The sequence below is a fragment of the Sinocyclocheilus rhinocerous genome, unplaced genomic scaffold, assembly GCF_001515625.1.
Source record: "Sinocyclocheilus rhinocerous isolate Xijiao unplaced genomic scaffold, SAMN03320098_v1.1 scaffold225, whole genome shotgun sequence".
Lineage (NCBI taxonomy): Eukaryota > Metazoa > Chordata > Actinopteri > Cypriniformes > Cyprinidae > Sinocyclocheilus > Sinocyclocheilus rhinocerous.
This window is the reverse complement of record NW_015630532.1, coordinates 816476-835277: the sequence shown is the minus strand read 5'-3', so window position 1 is coordinate 835277 and position 18802 is coordinate 816476. Positions and strand designations below refer to the sequence as shown.

Below are 18802 nucleotides of genomic sequence, written 5' to 3'. Positions count from 1 at the left end.
CAACAGAACACCTCAATCGCTTAATCGGAGACATTCTTGTCTTCCCCCGCACTGGAGTCGACACAATGGCGGACTGATGACAGCTCACTCAGGGCGGGTCTAAGGTAAGACGGCCTTGTCAATCAATACCATGGGAGGGTCCTGTGCAGAACTACGTCATTCTGACAGGAATCTCAGAACAGCCTGGTTTGAGAAAGAGGATTTTAAAATAGGGATTTAAATAAAAAAAACACTGGGTGGATTTTTAGCATTATAGGGTGGATGTGTACACACACTTCCAACACACATTTATGTTCAAACAACAGCAAAAGTGAATTTTGCATCCGATGACCCCTTTAAGTGAAACAAGCCATTTCATTGATGCCTTTCCATGGTTTAAAAATTTATTGGACAATTACTTAAGGGACAATTACTGCATCAACATACCCTCTAATGTTCATTCATGTTCACTATTAAAAATTAAGAGAAGATCAGTTCACATGCATTTATGCTGCTGTTTGAACTGAGGCAGGGGAAAATTGTTGAATTTCATAATAAAACTGATATAATTTGAAAGCAGAGACTGTTTTATTATTTCTAAAACAGAAAACCTAAAAGGTGGTTTTTTTTTTTTTTGGTTATCACATTTCTCCACTAATGGTTTATTGGGACTTTCGACTCGAAATGAAAGAGCGTGTCACATATGTCAGTGGCATATCTACACCATCATATTCTTTGCCTTTGTGCAAAACCAAGTCTTCACTTTCTCATCCAATACCATACAGGCATCAGGACAGATTGTGCAGCAAGGCCGCAGGACTGCCCCAACACATGCACAACATAATGCTACAGAAAAAATAACAGTGCACTCTGAAGCACTGCATGCATGCACACACACACACACACACACACACATCTCAAAACACTCATAAAATTACACATACACATACAGTAGAACACACAAAGACAAAAACACATGTTTGTTGGGAACAGTGTGTGTAGTTCTGCTTGGTGATGATGTTGACCATCTTGTGGTGCTTTTGGCTATGGGTAAGATCTGAAGTCAAACAGAGCATGCTCACACAGAGCAACATGTCATAAGACACAGACAGACAGTGCTATTGGTTAGAAAATTATCACATGACAAATTGGTGGATGATAGCAGGATATTCTTTTGAATGTGATCAGAAACGGTCAGTTTATGTCATCGCTGTCAGTGGTGTAATTATTGTGGAAAGGTCATCTTTAGTCTATTCATACCGGAGGGGTCATGGGTCAAACTAGAACAGGTGTGATATAACATGAACGTGTGTTTGTTTTTATAACACTACATTTGCTGACGTTAATTGACAGCCTGTAAAGCTACGATCGCCGTGATTTTGCCAAGTAAGACATGTTCCTGGATCAACATCTTTTGTTGATCCTGGATCAACATTACTGTCCAAAAATACAGATTTAACCCAATCCCTACCCCTAAACCTAACCCTACCCATAATTTATTCCTAAAAACAGTGTGAAATGATAGCTGATTAACAAGGGTGTAGAAGCACCTAACCCTGATCGTAAGCCTAAAACTGACATTTCCTGAAAAGTTATCTCTCAATTCTGATTGGTTGATTGGAATGATGTTCCAGGATCAACAAGGATGTTGATCCAGGAACATGTTGTACTTGGTGAAATCACGCTCACCGTAAAGCTACATAGCGTGTAGGGGCTTTTTATTTATCTAAGGCTGCTGTGAGCGGTTTGAGCGTATGACAGCGAAACAGGCATGGATCTCAGGTGGTGACCCTGGCATGGCCGTCTTCTGGGCTGTGCGCCCAGCTTAGCTGCAGCAGAGGGTAACCCTGTGTGCCATGCGTCAGGCCGGCCGGCTCTGCCCCTGACCTCCCTGAGAAAATTCCAGCTATGAGCCAATCGGGTAGCATAAGGAAGACGGGAGAGAGGGAGAGATGGAAGGAGGTACAAACATAGAGACAGACCACAGGCATGTACAGTGGTGGAAGAAACAAGTAAAAAAACAAACAAACAACAAAGAAAAACAGAAAAAAAGGGAAGATTAAGGTTGGCCCCAGGAGGCAGCTGTATGTGTGTTAATATGAGTTTGATGTAATGCAGCGTGGTGTGGAAAAAATTTATTTACAATATGTTAAAAGAGAAGAGGGTTGGAGAAATGTGACTTGTGGAAGGATCTGAGCGTGCAGGGAAGGGTCTTTTCATTACATATGAAAAATGCTGACGGTAGTGTTTGAAAGATAATAAAAGAACTAATGGAAGTCAAAATTTCAACAAAGGATGCCGTTTTTGAGCCCATCTGACTAAAATCTGAGATGGCTGAGCTAGACATTTAAGTACAAATTTGGTCTTTAACTGCAGTTATTAAACTGCATTATTATAAACTGTCTGTTGTGGGCGCGCTCTGCTTGTCTGTATGTTTGGACTGTCTTTATTTACTGTGTAGTGCACCTGATATTTACATCTGTGCATGTGTGTGTGTGTTTGTGTGTGTCAGGCAATAGCCTCACACAGCAGTTACATACCCTTCCTCACTCGGGTGCCCGTGTTTGTGGATCGTCTGCCGACGTTTAGCAGAAAACACGGAGTGTCTCCCCGTGGCTCGCTTGGGTTAAAGATCTGGCCGTCCTCAGGGGAAATGGCTTGGTCTATGTGGGGACAATCTTCATTGGCCAGCGCTGCTTTAGCTGCCTCACCATTCACTTTGGGATCTTCAAACACACAAGCACATGTAATAAGAACATGTAGCCATGGTGAAACACCAAGACTGATGAAAGAGAGGGCTTGTGCAGGACAGAGAGATGAGGCAAGAGAACGTAAAGGGAAGCCCTTCTAGTGACATGGATGTAAATGCATGTTATGTATGCATACATTCATTTTTTGGGTTGCGAGCATACTCATTCAACAGCAAAATTAATATTAACATGTTATTCTGGTCACAGTATTTTATTAGTAGTTCTGGTCATATTTTAACTATGCTGCCTAAACCTTTCTGGGAAACTACTCTCCAAAAATTTAAAATGTCAAAATGTTAAAAATGAATGAAATTTTCACTGGTTAGGATGGATGGATGCATGAATAAATAAATAAAAACCAAAGAATTAAAGTTGTATTTGATCATCTTCATATTTAATATGCAATTTATGCACAGTATGTATATAGAAATACTAAAAATAGTTTTTATTAAATATTCCTAGTTTCCATTTGCAGAATGTTTTTTCCCATCATTTTCCATCTGTTATACCTAATCTAAATTATCAACCAAATTACATTAAAATTTTCCAAATTATTATTTGCATCTTGTGATCATGGTGCTAGCAACATGTCATGGTTCATTTCCCAAATTAAACTGATATAGCTTAGACGCAATTTAAGTCATTTTGTTTTGTATTTGATCAAAATAGCTGCAAAATGCAGAAATGTAAATAATATAATATAATTGCATCCCACATTTTTACCCACATATGAATTGTATGAGAATAAATTTAGTTATGCATTGGTTAACGTAAAAAACCTCCTAGTACTGCAAAAACCTAAACCTCTTCTGTTTTCAGCACTTCATTTGACCAAACAGTAGGGTGCAGCTCTGGTTTTGCTCCAAAGAAAGAGGGAGGAGCATTGAATTATAGCTCCTAGCCACGGCGTAATATATAGAAACAGCTCATGGCAACCAGCCTGTTCACTTGTGAGCTCTCTGGCTGCCAGAAGCTTCTGCTCACTCGATTTCCACCTCATCGATCAGACCTGTGAGAAGGGAGAGCGCTGCCAGAGCTCCTCAGGGGAAAAAGCTCTGGGAACTATCATATCTCCCACCTGGATTTTCCATTGTATCGCCAACACTGATTCAAGCACGCTCTTATTGCTAACGTATTACTGTCAACAAAAGAGCATCTATCAGCAACTACGGCAGGCTTTAACTTTGTGGTTATTCAAATGGGACATGAGTCCTGTTGGTAATATTACAGTGGCTACATTTCATTATGGTCTGTTGATAGATAGTACAACATGCACACCCTGTAGACACATATACACTACGGTTTATATTAACATTGGGACTCTACAAAATATACCTTCATTAAGGGATAGTTCACCCAAAACAAAGTGAAAATTCTGTCATCATTTACACACCCTCATGTTCTTCCAAATCTGTGTAACTTACTGTGGAAAACAGTTTTACATGTAATTACAGTGAATGGGGAATGGAGCTAAAGCTTTGAAAGGCATAGTAAAAGTATTTGAAAGACATCGGTATAGTAGTCCATACAACTTGTGCATTATATTTTAAGTCTAGCAAAACAACAAAAAAGTTTTGTGCTGAACAAACTGAAACTGGATCAACTCGTTCACTGGAAAGGTTCAAAAGAACAATTTGTTTAAGAATTGGGCATCATAGTTCCTGAATCCTGATGAATGAAGTGTTCCTCACACAAAAGACTTAAAATATAGAGCACAAGTCATATGAACCACGATACTTTATCATACAGCCACAGTTTACACTGAAAAGAGCGGCCAGGATATTTTTTTAAATAACTGAAGCAAGAAAATCATACAGGTTTGGAATGACATGAGTAAATGATGACAAAATTTAAATTTTTTGGGTGAACTACATTTGAATTCCCTCAGGTCATGTTCTTCCAGAAAATAAAACATAAGGCTAAACATGATTCAGGTCATGTCTTATTATTTGTCCAGTCTACTATGGCAAGTGCAACTGTGAATAGAGAAAAATAATATTTCTAAAGCAGAAACATGTATTGGTATTTGAGTGGATTTGTGTGTTTATTTATGGTTCGTGGTGTGTGCTCATTTACAGTTTACAGCTAACAACACACTGATACTTAAACACACACACACAGGAAAAGTTGTGAAGTGATGCAAGCCTCTGTGATGGAGAGTCTGGATAGGACGAGATGGGAGGAAGGACGAGATGACTCATCTTTATGAATAGTTAGATAAACAGGCATTCCTCTCACTCTCTACCGTTGTTTCTGTTTCTCTTTTACACTGCAGGCAAAAAAGCCTTTCTCTAGCGCTGCCAATTAAAAATTACTCAACTGTTGTTGTGTTCTGACAAAACTAATTTGAGCAGTATTTAAGTCTAAAATATTTCATTACATTAGGGGTCAAATGGCATTTACAGCTAAGGTGGTTGATTTGAAAAGTTTCATCAACAATGATGGCATATTTCAAATCAGTGTTAAGTTTACTAATTCGCTATACATTTTTACGTAGAAAGGAAAAAGATCAGAAGTATCAGTTGATATTTTATGTTTCTACAGTTAGTCTTTTTTAAGGAATCTCTTTGATATTGACATGTTTAAGAAATCATATATGAATGCTGATTACGATTCTGTATGGTTTTGCCACCTGTCGCAGTCACATTTGAGATGTCTGTCTAGTTCGGCACATGGATAATTCATAAATGGTGAAAAAAAATGTGTGAAATGTATGGGAATATAACGGTAAAATGCTACCAAATGTAGTACCATTTAATGTAATAACTAAAATCTCAAAGGCTTTTTCAGCTGGTTAGTGTAGAAAGGTTCATTCAATTCATCCTCTTCATCTAATAATGATCCTCAATTCAATACAGTCTCTTCTCAAAGTGTGTATGCGTGCTAAAACATGGTAAATGAATAATATAAATAATAATGTATATTTTAGAGTGTATCTTTTTTTCTGCTGAAAGAAAAATCCAGAGACTTCTAGCTGTAGACTACAAGTGCTGTATGTTATTTCCTCAAGCAGGAATATCCAGCTCTAATTCTGTATGAATGAGAACCTACTCACTCTAAGTACACAGACAGTAATTATTATTTACATATGAGAGGTAGAGCCCCAGTGTAGAGTCTGCAGTGAAGGACAGATCTGCTGGGGCCCTGCTGCACCTGCCCTACTTCCTCACTGCTATTTCTGCCCTGAACACCCTCAAATCTCTCTTTCTCTTCATCATCCCCCTCACTTTCAGCACTCTCCTCATTTGTCCTCTCCTCAGCTCTCAGCCCTATGATATGAATAACAGCAGGAAGTGATAAACAACCTCAAGCACCAGTTCAGAGACTGGCCACATACTAATGCAAATATGGTTGTCAGTACTCGTTTTATGTTGTACTGTACAGTTGTTTATGGATTAGTGGGCATTCCAACTACATTCTACAACCAAATTCACCTTTGAAAAAGTCATGTAGTGACAGGCACATAAATCTGTGTAGCGTGTGCAGGACCAACTTGAAATACTAGTTGTCTCAGTACGCAGTTTGGCATCCATATTTCTGGTTTACAGGCGTGAGACGTTCTCACTTCTAACTTCCAAAACTTTTCTGGGTTTGTGGCCACTGAATAACCTGAATTCAGCTATGTGTCTTAAAGGACCCAAAAATGAATGTTCCGTCATCATCCTCTCAAACTCCAAATGAGATCCATCTTTTCAAACTGAGGACAATTGAAGGTCTTATGGACAACTTAAAAAAACAACAACTTTCAATTATGCTCATGAAGACATGGTGTAATATAAAATTATATTAATCTTAACTGTATATATATATATATATATTGCGGTGGACCAGTAGTGCACAACACAACGAAATTGCCACAACACAACGCATAAGACTAATTTAGTTGAGTTTTGCTAATTTCGTTGTGTTGCAGCTCTGTTATGTTGTGCTAATTTCGCTGTGATGCGGCTTGTTTCTGTTGTGTTGTGCTAATTTTGTTTTGTTGCAGCTTGTTTCCATTGTGTTCCGTTGTGGCTTCCCTTATGAAAAAGAAGTTTATTCAAGTGTGCTATTAGTAGGTTCTGCTGTGTTGTGCTAATTTCATTGCAGCTTGTTTGCATTGTGTTGTGCTAATTTCATTGTGTTGTGACTTGTTCCCGTTGTGTTGTGAGTCACGGCTTGTTTCCGTTGTGTTGTGCTAATTTCGTTGTTGCGGATTGTTTCCATTGCGTTGTGCTAATTTCATTGTGTTGTGACCTGTTTCTGTTGTGTTCTGCTAATTTTGTTGTGTTGTGGCTTGTTTATGTTGTGTTGTGGCTTGTTTCCATTGTTTTGTGCTAATTTTGTATTTGTTGTGTTCGTTGTGGGACAGATCTGAATACACAATGAAGCTGAAAATACACACAGACATTGGAAGAGAACTGTTTAAAAATGTATTAAAATAATGGACTGAATGTGCCTAAAATTTTGTTTTCCTGCTGTGACTAAATTCAATTAATAGCAACTATTCCTAACAACTCCTGATAGGGGTGTTATATGCTGTAAAATATATCAAAACCAACCTATATGTTAATGATACATAACACAAAATATAAATATTGTCATATCTCTGAATGCCACAATTTACAGTGAGAGCAAGAGCAGCTCATAAAACACAATTATGTTGGATGTGTTAAGTGTGAGTGGACCGTTTTGAATAAAAACAGGGCCAAAAGCATAATGATAATTACACAACTCATATTTCTCAGGAGACCTCAGAATTAGAAATTACTATACGACAGGGACGGATACAGGCACTGTCTATAGAGGACAGAGAGTTGACTCATCTCAAACAGTGACTGTGTGTGTGTGTGTGTGTGTGTGTGTCACAGAGCTGCAGTGAGAGTGTTTGCTATGTTTCTCTGCGACCGTGGCCAATTCAACAGATGCTTTCGCTCTATGTGCTGGTGATTCTTACGGTTCTCTGCCCAAAGTCAAATGGATGGAGCTGATAATCAAGGCCTTTGTGCCATCTGTAAACTCATTTACAAGAGAGATTTAGAAAGGCTGCGCTGAACAGAGAGGGAGAGAGAAGAAAGGACAGGAAGAATATCTATTTGTTTGTTTTTTTGGTATAGTTTATTATTTTATATTTTCAATCCAACTGGTAATGAATCCAACATTTAACTGAATTCATTATCAATTATGTGTCTCTGTTTGTCTCATCTAAACATTACAGATGAATCAGATGAACCACTAAAACATCCAGAGACATTTTATCCCCTAAAAACCTGAGCAGTAATTAACAGTAGGTCACGTATTGATTTATACTGCATTCATCCTCAGACCATCTAATTGTGTGTGCGAGGTGTGTGTTTGCTGTACCGTGTGAATAGCACAGGAGTCGTGCAAGGCGAGTGAATGACTGCAGCTCATTGCAGAGTGCGATTCCTATTGTGCAGTTGCTTGGACACTGTTGCCATAGCAACAGGCTCTAGTGCAGTGTAAAAACACAGAGAATGAAATAATAAAGAGATTGTGTGAAAACAGAAGGTATTACCCATCCTTTCACTTCATAACAAAGCTTTGTTTTTAACTGGACAGAATGATCACACAAGTAAACACTGTAGATATGACTCTCCTTTTCTAACTTGTATAAATAGCCGACATACTTAAGGTTGTCTCTAATACTCTATCATTATTCATTGAGTGAGTTCTCAAAGTTTAGTGTTTGTCACAAACTCTCACAACAATGGAATGATCCTGAGTCCTATGATCAATGGATAGCACCGTTTGGCCATCTACTCACACTGGATTAATATAGGGATTTTCAAATGGGGGTCCACCAAAAATTGAAGAAAGATTTGATTTATTTTTTTTAACAACATCTACTCTACTGTTCAAAACTTTGATGTTAGTAAGATTGTCTAATGTTTTGAATATTAATGAATCTTTTGTAACATTACAAATGTCTTTACTGTCACTTTTGATTCATTGCTGAACAAGGTATTATTTTCTTTCAAACATAAATCGTACTTACCCCAAACTCTTAATTTTTATTTTGTTTTTTGTTTTTTGTTTTTTGTTAACTGTTAACTAAATTAAATGTAATTATAAGCAAGGCAATAATTGTAACTTTTTTGTTGTTTTTTTTTTACTTATTTTAATATTATTACATGATACAAAAAAAAGTTTCAAATATCACATATATTTATTTCTGTTGATGGGGGAGATATATTGTGTTTTTTTGTTGTTTTTTTTGAGACATTGCTTCAAGTGTTTTTTTTACTTTTGCTATACCTTTCAATGGAGTTTTTCTTTTCCACCTTTAGCTTTATATTTCAGAGTGTCATCATCACAAACGGTTCATAATATTTGGTGGTTCTTGACATCAAAAAGCTTGATTAAATTTATTATTATAGCATTTAAAAGTGGGGGAATCCCTCCAGTCAGACTTATGAAGGAGTCACTCACAGTTACTCTCACACATTAATGAGAAATTCTTTACCCAGTCTGATCAGACACAGCCAACAAGCCCATCTCCTCACTTCTCTTTTACAGCCAGTCTCTAAATGAGTGCTCCAAATGAAGGCACTCACCACCACTTATTTGTGTTAAGAATACTGAGGACCGAGTGGAGTGGTTGAAATATCTTATTTATACTGGTCAGGCCCTCTTACTGTGTCACATCCACATGTGAGTGTGTGTGGCTGACACAAATTCACTGCTTTTTCACTTTTTAATTTGACCATAAAACTGAACTCAAACCAACATGAGAAATTATCAATATTGATTATGAGTGTATGGTTCACAACATAGTAGTAGTTCCAAAATCACAGCTGTTTACTACACGACACTTCTGCAGCTACAACAAATACTAACCAATGCAGTACACCTCAGATTTTAGCTGGTCGTTCTGATTGCCCTCTCAAGTAAATCAGAAGCCCTTACGAAAAAGAAGTTTATTCAAGTGTGCTATTAGTATACTTCTTTTAAACTAAAAATAGGAAAGTATACTTTTAGTCTACTTTTTATGTACTTCTCAGAAATGGGCTTTATGCACTTCTCAGAAATATACTTAAAATGACATTTAAGTATACTTGACTTATACTTAGAAAAAGTCTAAATATATTTTAGCTATAATTGTGCTCCTAGAACCCGTGTTTTCATTGTTATACTGTAGAGGGCGCTAGTACACATCTTCTGTACAGAATTTCCAAAAAACACAAGTGAAGAAGAAACCGAAACAACAGATGCTTCCACATGTAATCTAACACGATCATCAGACATAAAACAGCATCAAAACTATGTAACATTATGGAATAAAATGTAGACCAATAAAGAGGTAATAATATGTTGTAAACTAGTTGTGTACTTAAAGTTTACTACTGTTATACTTAAAAGTATACTTTTATATATTAGAAAGTGGGCCAATTTAGTCCCAAGGAGTATTGAAATAGTACACTTACAAGTATACTACTAGTACACTGATATTTGTATACTTACTACATAAAGTATACTTAAAAATATACTTGAACTTTACTTAAGTATACTTACTAAAATAAACTTGAAGTATACTACTTTTTGGTAAGGGAGCTCATGCAACACCCTAAATGCATGGGTGTGTTTAAAACTGTGGACAAACTTTTTTTCCTAAAATGTAACGTTTATATTTTACACCTTTTCTATGTACATAATGTTGCACAAAATCAAACTCTTTTTGCTTTTTTTGTGGCCATCATTTTCTCAGGAGGTTGAAATTTTTACTTTAGGACTACAACTAATAATTATTTTTATATTTGATTAATTGGATTAAAAAGTACTGTTTAAATCTAGTTATTTTCTAAAAAGTTATATTACCAAAAAATAAAAATAAAATAAATTAAAAAACATTCCACATTCTGCTCTCCTCTAAAATATATAAAGTAAGCTACAAACTCAAATATACACATTAACTGCATAAAAATATAAACATTATATAAAAAAAAATGTTTGTTCACAGCAAGAGTCACTGTCTGGGCAAGCTTTTATGGAAATTAAGGTCACAAAAGCAAATAAAAAACTGTTGTTTATTGATATATAAGTAGAATGTAATTAAGCCGAGCTGATAGACAAATACAAAAGCAAGCTGTTGAATGAGTGTGCTCCTGTTTGTCTGGGTGGATATAATTTATCCTCACAGGAGTCTGATGGAAAAACATATAGATATGCAAAATGTTGCATGGGGTATTAGTCGTTATGCAACCATGGTGAGGACGTGTGTTTGTTTCTACGCGCATCTTTGTTAAGAATGCAGTGCGATGAGATTTTATAATGTCTCCAGATGGTAGAGCTGCTTTTGAACAATTCCCAAATGAGGGATTTTGAAAACAGGTGACATGTGTGATTTCAGGCAGATCTAGAAAGACTGTGAGGTGGAAGGGAAGAAAAGGTGAGTTAAATCTAATTTCTGATTCTATGACATTAATTCAGAAGGGCATTACTTAAACAAGCCTCCTACCTGCTCTGTTCATGTCTAAAATCTCCTCCTGGGCAGCAAGAGCGCAGTGGTCACTTTGTGGGCTGTGGTGGGGCGAGTTCATGGCAGACTTACAGTAATTAGGTGAGCCCGGCTGGGGCGCACGGGGAATATGCTTGTTCTTTTTCTTTGGTAGCTTCTGCTTAGCCATGGCTAGAGAGTAGTACATCCCAAAGTTATTGACGATGACAGGCACAGGCATGGCGATGGTTAACACACCCGCCAGAGCACACAGTGCGCCCACCAACATGCCTGACCAAGTCTGAGGATACATGTCTCCATAGCCCAGTGTGGTCATAGTCACAACAGCCCACCAGAAGCCAATGGGGATGTTTTTGAAATGGGTGTGCTCGCTGGCACGTGGGTCATTGGGATTGGCACCGATTCGCTCAGCGTAGTAGATCATGGTGGCGAAGATGAGCACTCCGAGCGCCAGAAAGATGATGAGCAGGAGGAACTCATTGGTGCTGGCGCGGAGAGTGTGTCCCAGTACGCGCAGGCCCACAAAGTGTCGCGTCAGCTTGAAGATTCGGAGGATCCGAACGAATCTCACCACTCTGAGGAAACCCAGAACGTCCTTTGCTTCAGAAGAAGACAGGCCGCTCAGGCCCACCTCCAGGTAAAATGGCAGGATGGCCACAAAGTCTATGATGTTTAGGGTGTTTTTGATGAATTTCTTTTTGTCTGGACAGAAGGTGACACGCATGAGGAACTCAAAGGTGAACCACACCACACACACTCCCTCGATGTAGGTTAGGTAGACCACCGTCTCTGTCTCCAAGTGAAACCTGGAGCTGTTGTCTTCAGGGTTAATATATGTGCGGTTAATGATGGGGTTGAAGGCCTCATGTGTCTCCAGGCAGAATGTGGTTATGGAAACCAGTATGAAGAACAGCGAGGCAAATGCCACCCACTGAAGGAAAGAGAGAACAGGGAAAACAAATGAGAAGGGAAAAACACAATGTTAATTTAAAAAGCCTTTTGTTTGCATCTCTCCCAAAAAGACAGGCTTAAACAGACATCTTTTGTAGCATTATACTTTTCTTTACTGTAACTTTTGCTTGATTTTATGCATCCTTGCAGAATAAAGTATTAATTTTTTTATTTTTTTTTACTGGCCGACCCCAAATTTTTAAACAATAGTGTAATTAAATATCAAAAGACTACTAAAAAAAAGCTCATTCTGCCATCTGGAAGAATCCACTGTGTGTAGCAATCTGAACAAATACAGAATAAAGTTACAGGCAAACAAACAGTATTGAAAAAACACACTCTCAAACACAAGCTAATTAAAAACTAATAGAATAGCAACTGAATAAACAACTCATACCCAACAGAGCAGCGCTTCTATAGTGGTTTTGATATCATTGTCAATTTCTGTTCATATACAGATCACCTTATAATCAAAGGTGCATTTATTTAGAATGTTTCATGTTTAATGGCATTTAGGACCTAGTCTGTGTGTTAATTGTCAGTAAGGTTAACCACAAAAAGTACACACTCCAACACTGATTTTCCATATACCAGTCAGAAACAATCTAAACAAAACCAGTGATGATAAAACTAAGCTAGAATGATATAAGCGGTGATTTCAGGAGCTAAGGGCTCTCAAAGATGTTTTAAAGCAGGGATGTCAAACTCAGTTCCTGGAGGGCCACAGCCCTGCAGAGTTCAGACTCAACCCTAATTAAACACACTTGATCCAACTTATCCAGTCCTTCAGGCTTATTTGAAAACGTCATGGTATGTGTGTTGGAGCAGGGTTGGAACAAAACTCTGCAGGGCTGCGGCCCTCCAGGAACTGAGTTTGACACCCCTGTTTTAAACCATAAACAACATAAACAACTCTGCCTGCAGCTCATGGGATCTGGATCACTTTTTTTCTTGCACATCCTCTGACTTGTTTACTCACTCGTTCTCTTTGGAGTTTGATGATATACATTGCAATGAAAATAGCAAAATGCCACAAAAATTTATGTTTTTCTGTTTTATTTAATCTTTTACACCCTAGTCTCATAGTCCTTCCCATAGACAAGAAAAGTCAAAAGTGAGATCTCTTTAACATCTCAAATATTTGTCCTAGACAGAAATGAGGTTACTTTAAGATCGAATTGAGATTTTTGCTTGAGTCTCCTGCCTTTCAAACTTGTCTCCTGAGACAAAAACTAACACTCTCACAATGGTCTCTTTAAAGCTTTAAAAGAGATCTCAACAACATCACAAACTGTGCTCAGACATTTCTACTAGTCTAAAGACTCTGGTGGTCTCATATTTGTCTCTTTTAAAGTTTTAGAAGAGATCTCAACAACATCACACACTGTGCTCAGATATTTCTCCTAGTCTAAAGAATCTGGTGGTCTCACATTTGTCTCCTTTAAAGTTTTAGAAGAGATCTAAAAAAACTCACACACTGTGCTCAGATATTTCTCCTAGTCTAAAGACTCTGGTGGTCTCACATTTGTCTCCTTTAAAGCTTTAGAAGAGATCTCAACAACATAAAACACTGTGCTTAGATTTTTCTCCTTAGCTAGAGACTCTGGTTCCCTTTCAGTAGGTCACTCTCGACATCACGTCAGTGACCGACAAATTGGGAATATCGCCAGAGAGACCAATCCACTTCGAGTGTAAAGCCAATGCACATTGGCATGCGATTATTGCATCCAGCTGCCGCTGATCACAGCGTGAGTATAAGTAGGCAGCCGTGCAGCGCATAATCAGCTTTTCGCTTCGGAGCCGAGCTGTGTTATCATTCTGCTCCTGCCAAGCCTTTGTGTGTGTCGAACGAGTCAGCGCTCTCAAAGGAGCTTCTTTGTGCGGGTGTTACGGTGCGACAGCGGGTTGGTCGACCTTCGTTGAGTGGGTGCAAACTACAGGCTCGGGTGAACGTCTTTTTAAAGATGGCATTTCACCCGTGCGTTTCTGGATGCGGTCGTTACCTGGCGCCGGGTGATGGTCACGATCGCTGCCTCTCGTGCCTGGGCGTGAAGCACGCTGAGGCGGCTTTCGTGGATGACTCATGCTCCCATTGCGGGGGTATGACCATCTCGGAGTTGCGGACCAGACTCCGTTACCTGCAAGGGGGCGGAGTGCCCGTGCCACTGCCTAGATCTGGGGTTCCCTCTGGTGGCAGCCGGGGATACCCTTTTTCTGGCAGTGGGCGGACTGGTCTCACGGTCACGGTGAGGAATTCCCCTCCAACAAGGAAGGGGATGCCCCAGCCAGCCGGCACTTCGAAGCCAGTGGAGCCCTCGAAAGAGCAGGCTGGATCCTCCCGGGGGGTACCACCTGTTTCTTCCGAGGCTCCCCCCGACGATCGGATGTCGATTGCAGCATCGGAGGGTGAGCCAGAGCTTTCTGGAGAGGAGGATTCAGCTGCGCTGCTCTCCTCCGGGACTGTAGCAATGCCTGAATCGGATCCAGAAATAATGGCTATGCTTTCCCGGGCCGCCGAGAGAGTCGGGCTCGAGTGGAATCTTCCACCGCGTCCCGAACCCTCAAGGTTGGACGATTGGTTTCTCGGGGTGGCCCGTGCTGGTTCTCAGGGCCCCACCCCAGTGCCTTTCTTCCCGGAGGTGCATGAGGAGCTCAACAGGTCGTGAACGGCACCTTTTTACTGCCGGAAGCCGATCTGCTGGTTCCTCCTCCCTCACCACCCTCGATGGTGGGGCAGCCCCCTCCCGGGTCTGTAGGTCCCAGCGATGCTTATACGACCTGTGGAGAAGCTGCCTCCGCCTTACACGCTACGGCGTAATTGCAAGTGCACCAGGCCAAGGCACTGAGGGACTTGCACGAGGGTGGTCACGACCCGGAAGTTCGCAGAGAACTCCGCACCGCGGCGGACCTCGCGCCACGAGCGACGAAGGTTACGGCGCGGTCTCTGGGTCGTGCGATGTCCACTATGGTGGTCCAGGAGCGCCATTTCTGGCTGTGACTGGCTGACATGCGCGAGACAGACAAGACACGATTCTTGAACGCCCCCGTGTCCCAGGCCGGCCTTTTCGGCGACACGGTGGAGAACTTGCCCAGCAGTTCTCCGCTGACCAAAGCAGACTGAGGCCATCAGGTACATCCTGCCCCGGCGTGCAGCTGCTGCCGTCGCCGAGGGCGGCCCCCCTGCCACCGCCCCGCTCCTGCGGCCTCCAGCAAAGCTGCGCCATGGAGCCGGTCGCAGAGCAGCCGCCCCGCCCGTCCAGGCCCCCGCCAAACCTGGTGGCAAGCGAAAGAGCAGAGGCCCTGAGACGGGCAACCCAGAGGTGGAGGGACCTGCTCTTCAGGAGATGGTAAGCACACCACTCCCTCCCCCGGAGGAGGGCCGGGCGGAGAATCTTTTCATCTTTTTCTGCCACTGACCTCTCGGTCGGTGGTACCCAAATACTCGACAAAGAGCAATTCCTCTATTTCTGGGTCCCCAGAGGGGACGGGGGGTTGTGGACGATCCAGTGCGTATCACACTCACCCTCCTCTCTCGCCAGTGAGCAGCAGTGGGCGGATCGGGAGGACGAACCAACGGACTACCCACGCACCCTCTGCTCAAACGCAGGTCAGTGTTACACACACCCAGACCCCGCCTCGGACCGGCAAAGAGACGCCCGGGCCGGGTCCCTGCGTTCTTCCGCGCTGCCCCACTGCGGGTACGCCTGTAGTTCCGTTGATGCCACTTGCGCGGTGTCTGAGAGCCTGGCTAGAGCTACCCAGCCCGTCTCGATGGCTCCGTCGAACCGTCAGGCTCGGCTATGCGATTCAGTTCGCCCGGCGCCTCCCAGGTTCAGGGGCGTCCACTTTACGTCAGTGAAAGCAGCAGATGCCCCTGTCTTGCGTGCAGAGATCGCAGTCCTACTGGCGAAGGATGCGATAGAGCCGGTCCCTCCAGCCGATATGAAGACGGGGTTTTACAGCTCCTACTTCATTGTACCCAAGAAAGGCGGTGGGTTACGACCAATCTTGGACCTGCGTGTCTTGAACCGGGCCCTTCGCCGGTTACCGTTCAAGATGTTGACGCAGGAGCGCATCTTCGGGTGCATCCGTCCCCGAGATTGGTTTGCAGCGGTCGACCTAAAGGACGCGTACTTTGTGTCGACCCTTCCTCTACAAAGGGCGTACCAGCCCTATCCTTTGGGGCTCCTCCCGACGATCGGATGTCGATCGCTGCATCGGAGGGCGAGCCTGAGCTCTCTGGAGAGGAAGATTCGGCTGCGCTGCCGCCCTTCTGGGACGGTAGCAAGGCCTGAATCGGATCCAGAGATGACGGCAATGCTTTCCCAGGCCGCCGAGAGGGTAAGGCTCGAGTGGAAACCTCCACCGCGTCCCGAGCCCTCGAGGTTGGATGACTGGTTTCTCAGGGTGGCCCACGCTGGTTCTCAGCACCCCACTCCGGTGCCATTCTTCCCGGAGGTGCATGAGGACCTCACTAGGTTGTGGATGGCACCTTTTACTGCCAGAAACCGGCCTAGTAGTTGGGTGGCCCACGCTGGTTCTCAGCACCCCACTCCGGTGCCATTCTTCCCGGAGGTGCATGAGGACCTCACTAGGTTGTGGATGGCACCTTTTACTGCCAGAACCCGGCCTAGTAGTTCCTCCTCCCTCACCACCCTCGATGGTGGAGCAGCCAAGGGGTATACGGAGATCCCCCCGGTGGAACGGTCGGTAGCGTTGCAGTTGTGTCCTGGTACCGCTTCCACCTGGCGGGGCAAACTGGCCCTTCCCTCCCGGGCCTGTAAGCACTCATCTGGTCTGACCAGCGGTGCTTATGCGGCTTGTGGAGAGGCTGCCTCCACCCTGCATGCCATGGCATTACTGCAGGTCCACCAGGCTCAGGCACTGAAGGACCTGCACGAGGGTGGTCACAATCCAGAAGTTCTGAAAGAACTCCGAACCGCAACTGACCTTGCGCTCCGAGCGACGAAGGTCATGGCGATTTCTCTGGGTCATGCGATGCCCACGCATGTGGTCCAGGAGCACCATCTCTGGCTGTGTCTGGCCAATATGAGGGTCGCCGACAAAGTTCGGTTCCTTAATGCCCCTATGTCCCAGACCGGCCTCTTTGGCGACGCAGTCAAGAGCTTCACCCAGCAGTTCTCGGCTGCACATAAGCAGACTGAGGCGATTCGACATATCCTGCCCCGGCGGGCAGCTGCTGCCTCCACCCGGCCGCAGCACCTCAGCCTGCTCGTCACTGAGGGCGTCCCCCTGCGGTGTCCCCCGCTCCCGCGCCACAGCAGCCTCCAACTAAGCAGCGCCGTGGAGCCAGTCGCAGGGCATCCGCCCCGCCCGTCTCAGCCCCACTTAGGTCTCGGGCGACCCAGAGATGGAGGGAGTTGCTCTTTGGGATTTGGGAGAAGGTGAACGCACCACTCCCTCCCCCGGAGGAGGGCCGGGCAGAGAATCTTTTGTTTTGTTTTACCCCGCCACTGACCTCTCGGTCGGTGGTACCCAAACACTCAACAAAAGAGCAATTTCCTCTATTTCTGGGTCTCAAGAGGGCACGGAGAGTTGTGGACGGTCCAGAGCCGGATCACACTCATCCTCCTCTGTGCTGCCCGAGCCGGGTCCCTGCATTCCAACTCGCTGCCCCACTGCGGGTACGTCGGTGGTTCCGCTGGTCCCACTTGTACGGTATCTGAAAGCCTGGCTGGCGCTGTCCAGCCCGTCTTGCTGGCTCCTTCGGACCATCAGACTCGGCTACGCGATTCAGTTCGCCCGGCGTCCCCCCAAGTTCAGGGGCATACAGCCCCTACTTCATTGTACCCAAGAAAGGCGGTGGGTTACGACCAATCTTGGACCTGTGTGTCTTGAACCAGGCCCTTCACAGGCTACCGTTCAAGATGTTAACACAGAAACGCATCTTCGGGTGCATCCGTCCCCCAGAGATTGGTTTGCAGCAATCGACCTGAAGGACGCGTACTTTCATGTCTCAATCCTTCCGTGCCACAGACCCTTTCTGCGGCAGACGATCTCTTTTCTCGGTATGGAGTTGGATTCGGTTGAACAGACAGCACGCCTCACAGAGGAACTTGCTCAGTCGGTGTTGAGTTGCTTGAATTTGTTCAAAGGTAGGACAGCGGTCCCACTGAAACAATTTCAGAGGCTCCTGGGGCATATGGCAGCTGCTGCGGCAGTTACGCCGCTGGGGTTGCTTCATATGAGACCGCTTCAGCACTGGCTTCATGGTCGAGTCCCGAGGTGGCCATGGCAGCGTGGCACTCAACGGGTCCAAGTCACACCGGCCTGCCGCCAAACCTTCACACTGTGGTCAGACCTCATGTTTCTTCGGGCAGGAGTGCCCCTAGACCAGGTCTCGAGGCATGCTGTGGTGCACACGGATGCCTCCACCACCGGCTGAGGTGCCACGTACAACGGCAAGCAGTCTCGGGGGTGTGGACGGGCCCCAACTGCAATGGCATATCAATTGCCTCAAGTTGTTAGCAGTGCACCTTGCCTTGAACCGTCTCAGAGGGTGCTTACAAGACAGACACGTACTGGTCCGTATGGACAACACTGCGACCGTTGCGTATATCAACCGACAAGGTGGTCTGTGCTCCCATCATATGTCGCAACTCGCCCACCACCTCCTCCTTTGGAGTCAGAAGCATCTGAGGTT

The 18802-nt window shown here is 43.7% G+C and overlaps 1 protein-coding gene across 3 annotated transcripts in view; it reads right to left on the bottom strand.

Annotated features, from left to right (window-relative positions):
* Window positions 1-18802, bottom strand: part of LOC107740430 (potassium voltage-gated channel subfamily C member 1-like) — a 51296-nt gene that overhangs the window by 6590 nt on the left and 25904 nt on the right. For 2 of the 3 annotated variants that reach the window (XM_016552868.1, XM_016552866.1), the window contains exons 2-3: window positions 11188-12118; window positions 2520-2705 (exon numbers count right to left, since the gene is read on the bottom strand). In XM_016552868.1, the coding sequence (XP_016408354.1) occupies window positions 2520-2705; window positions 11188-12118 (1117 nt within the window). Of the gene's footprint in view, window positions 1-1652; window positions 1886-2519; window positions 2706-11187; window positions 12119-18802 lie in introns of those variants that run through there. The other variant, XM_016552867.1, reaches the window with a different exon arrangement.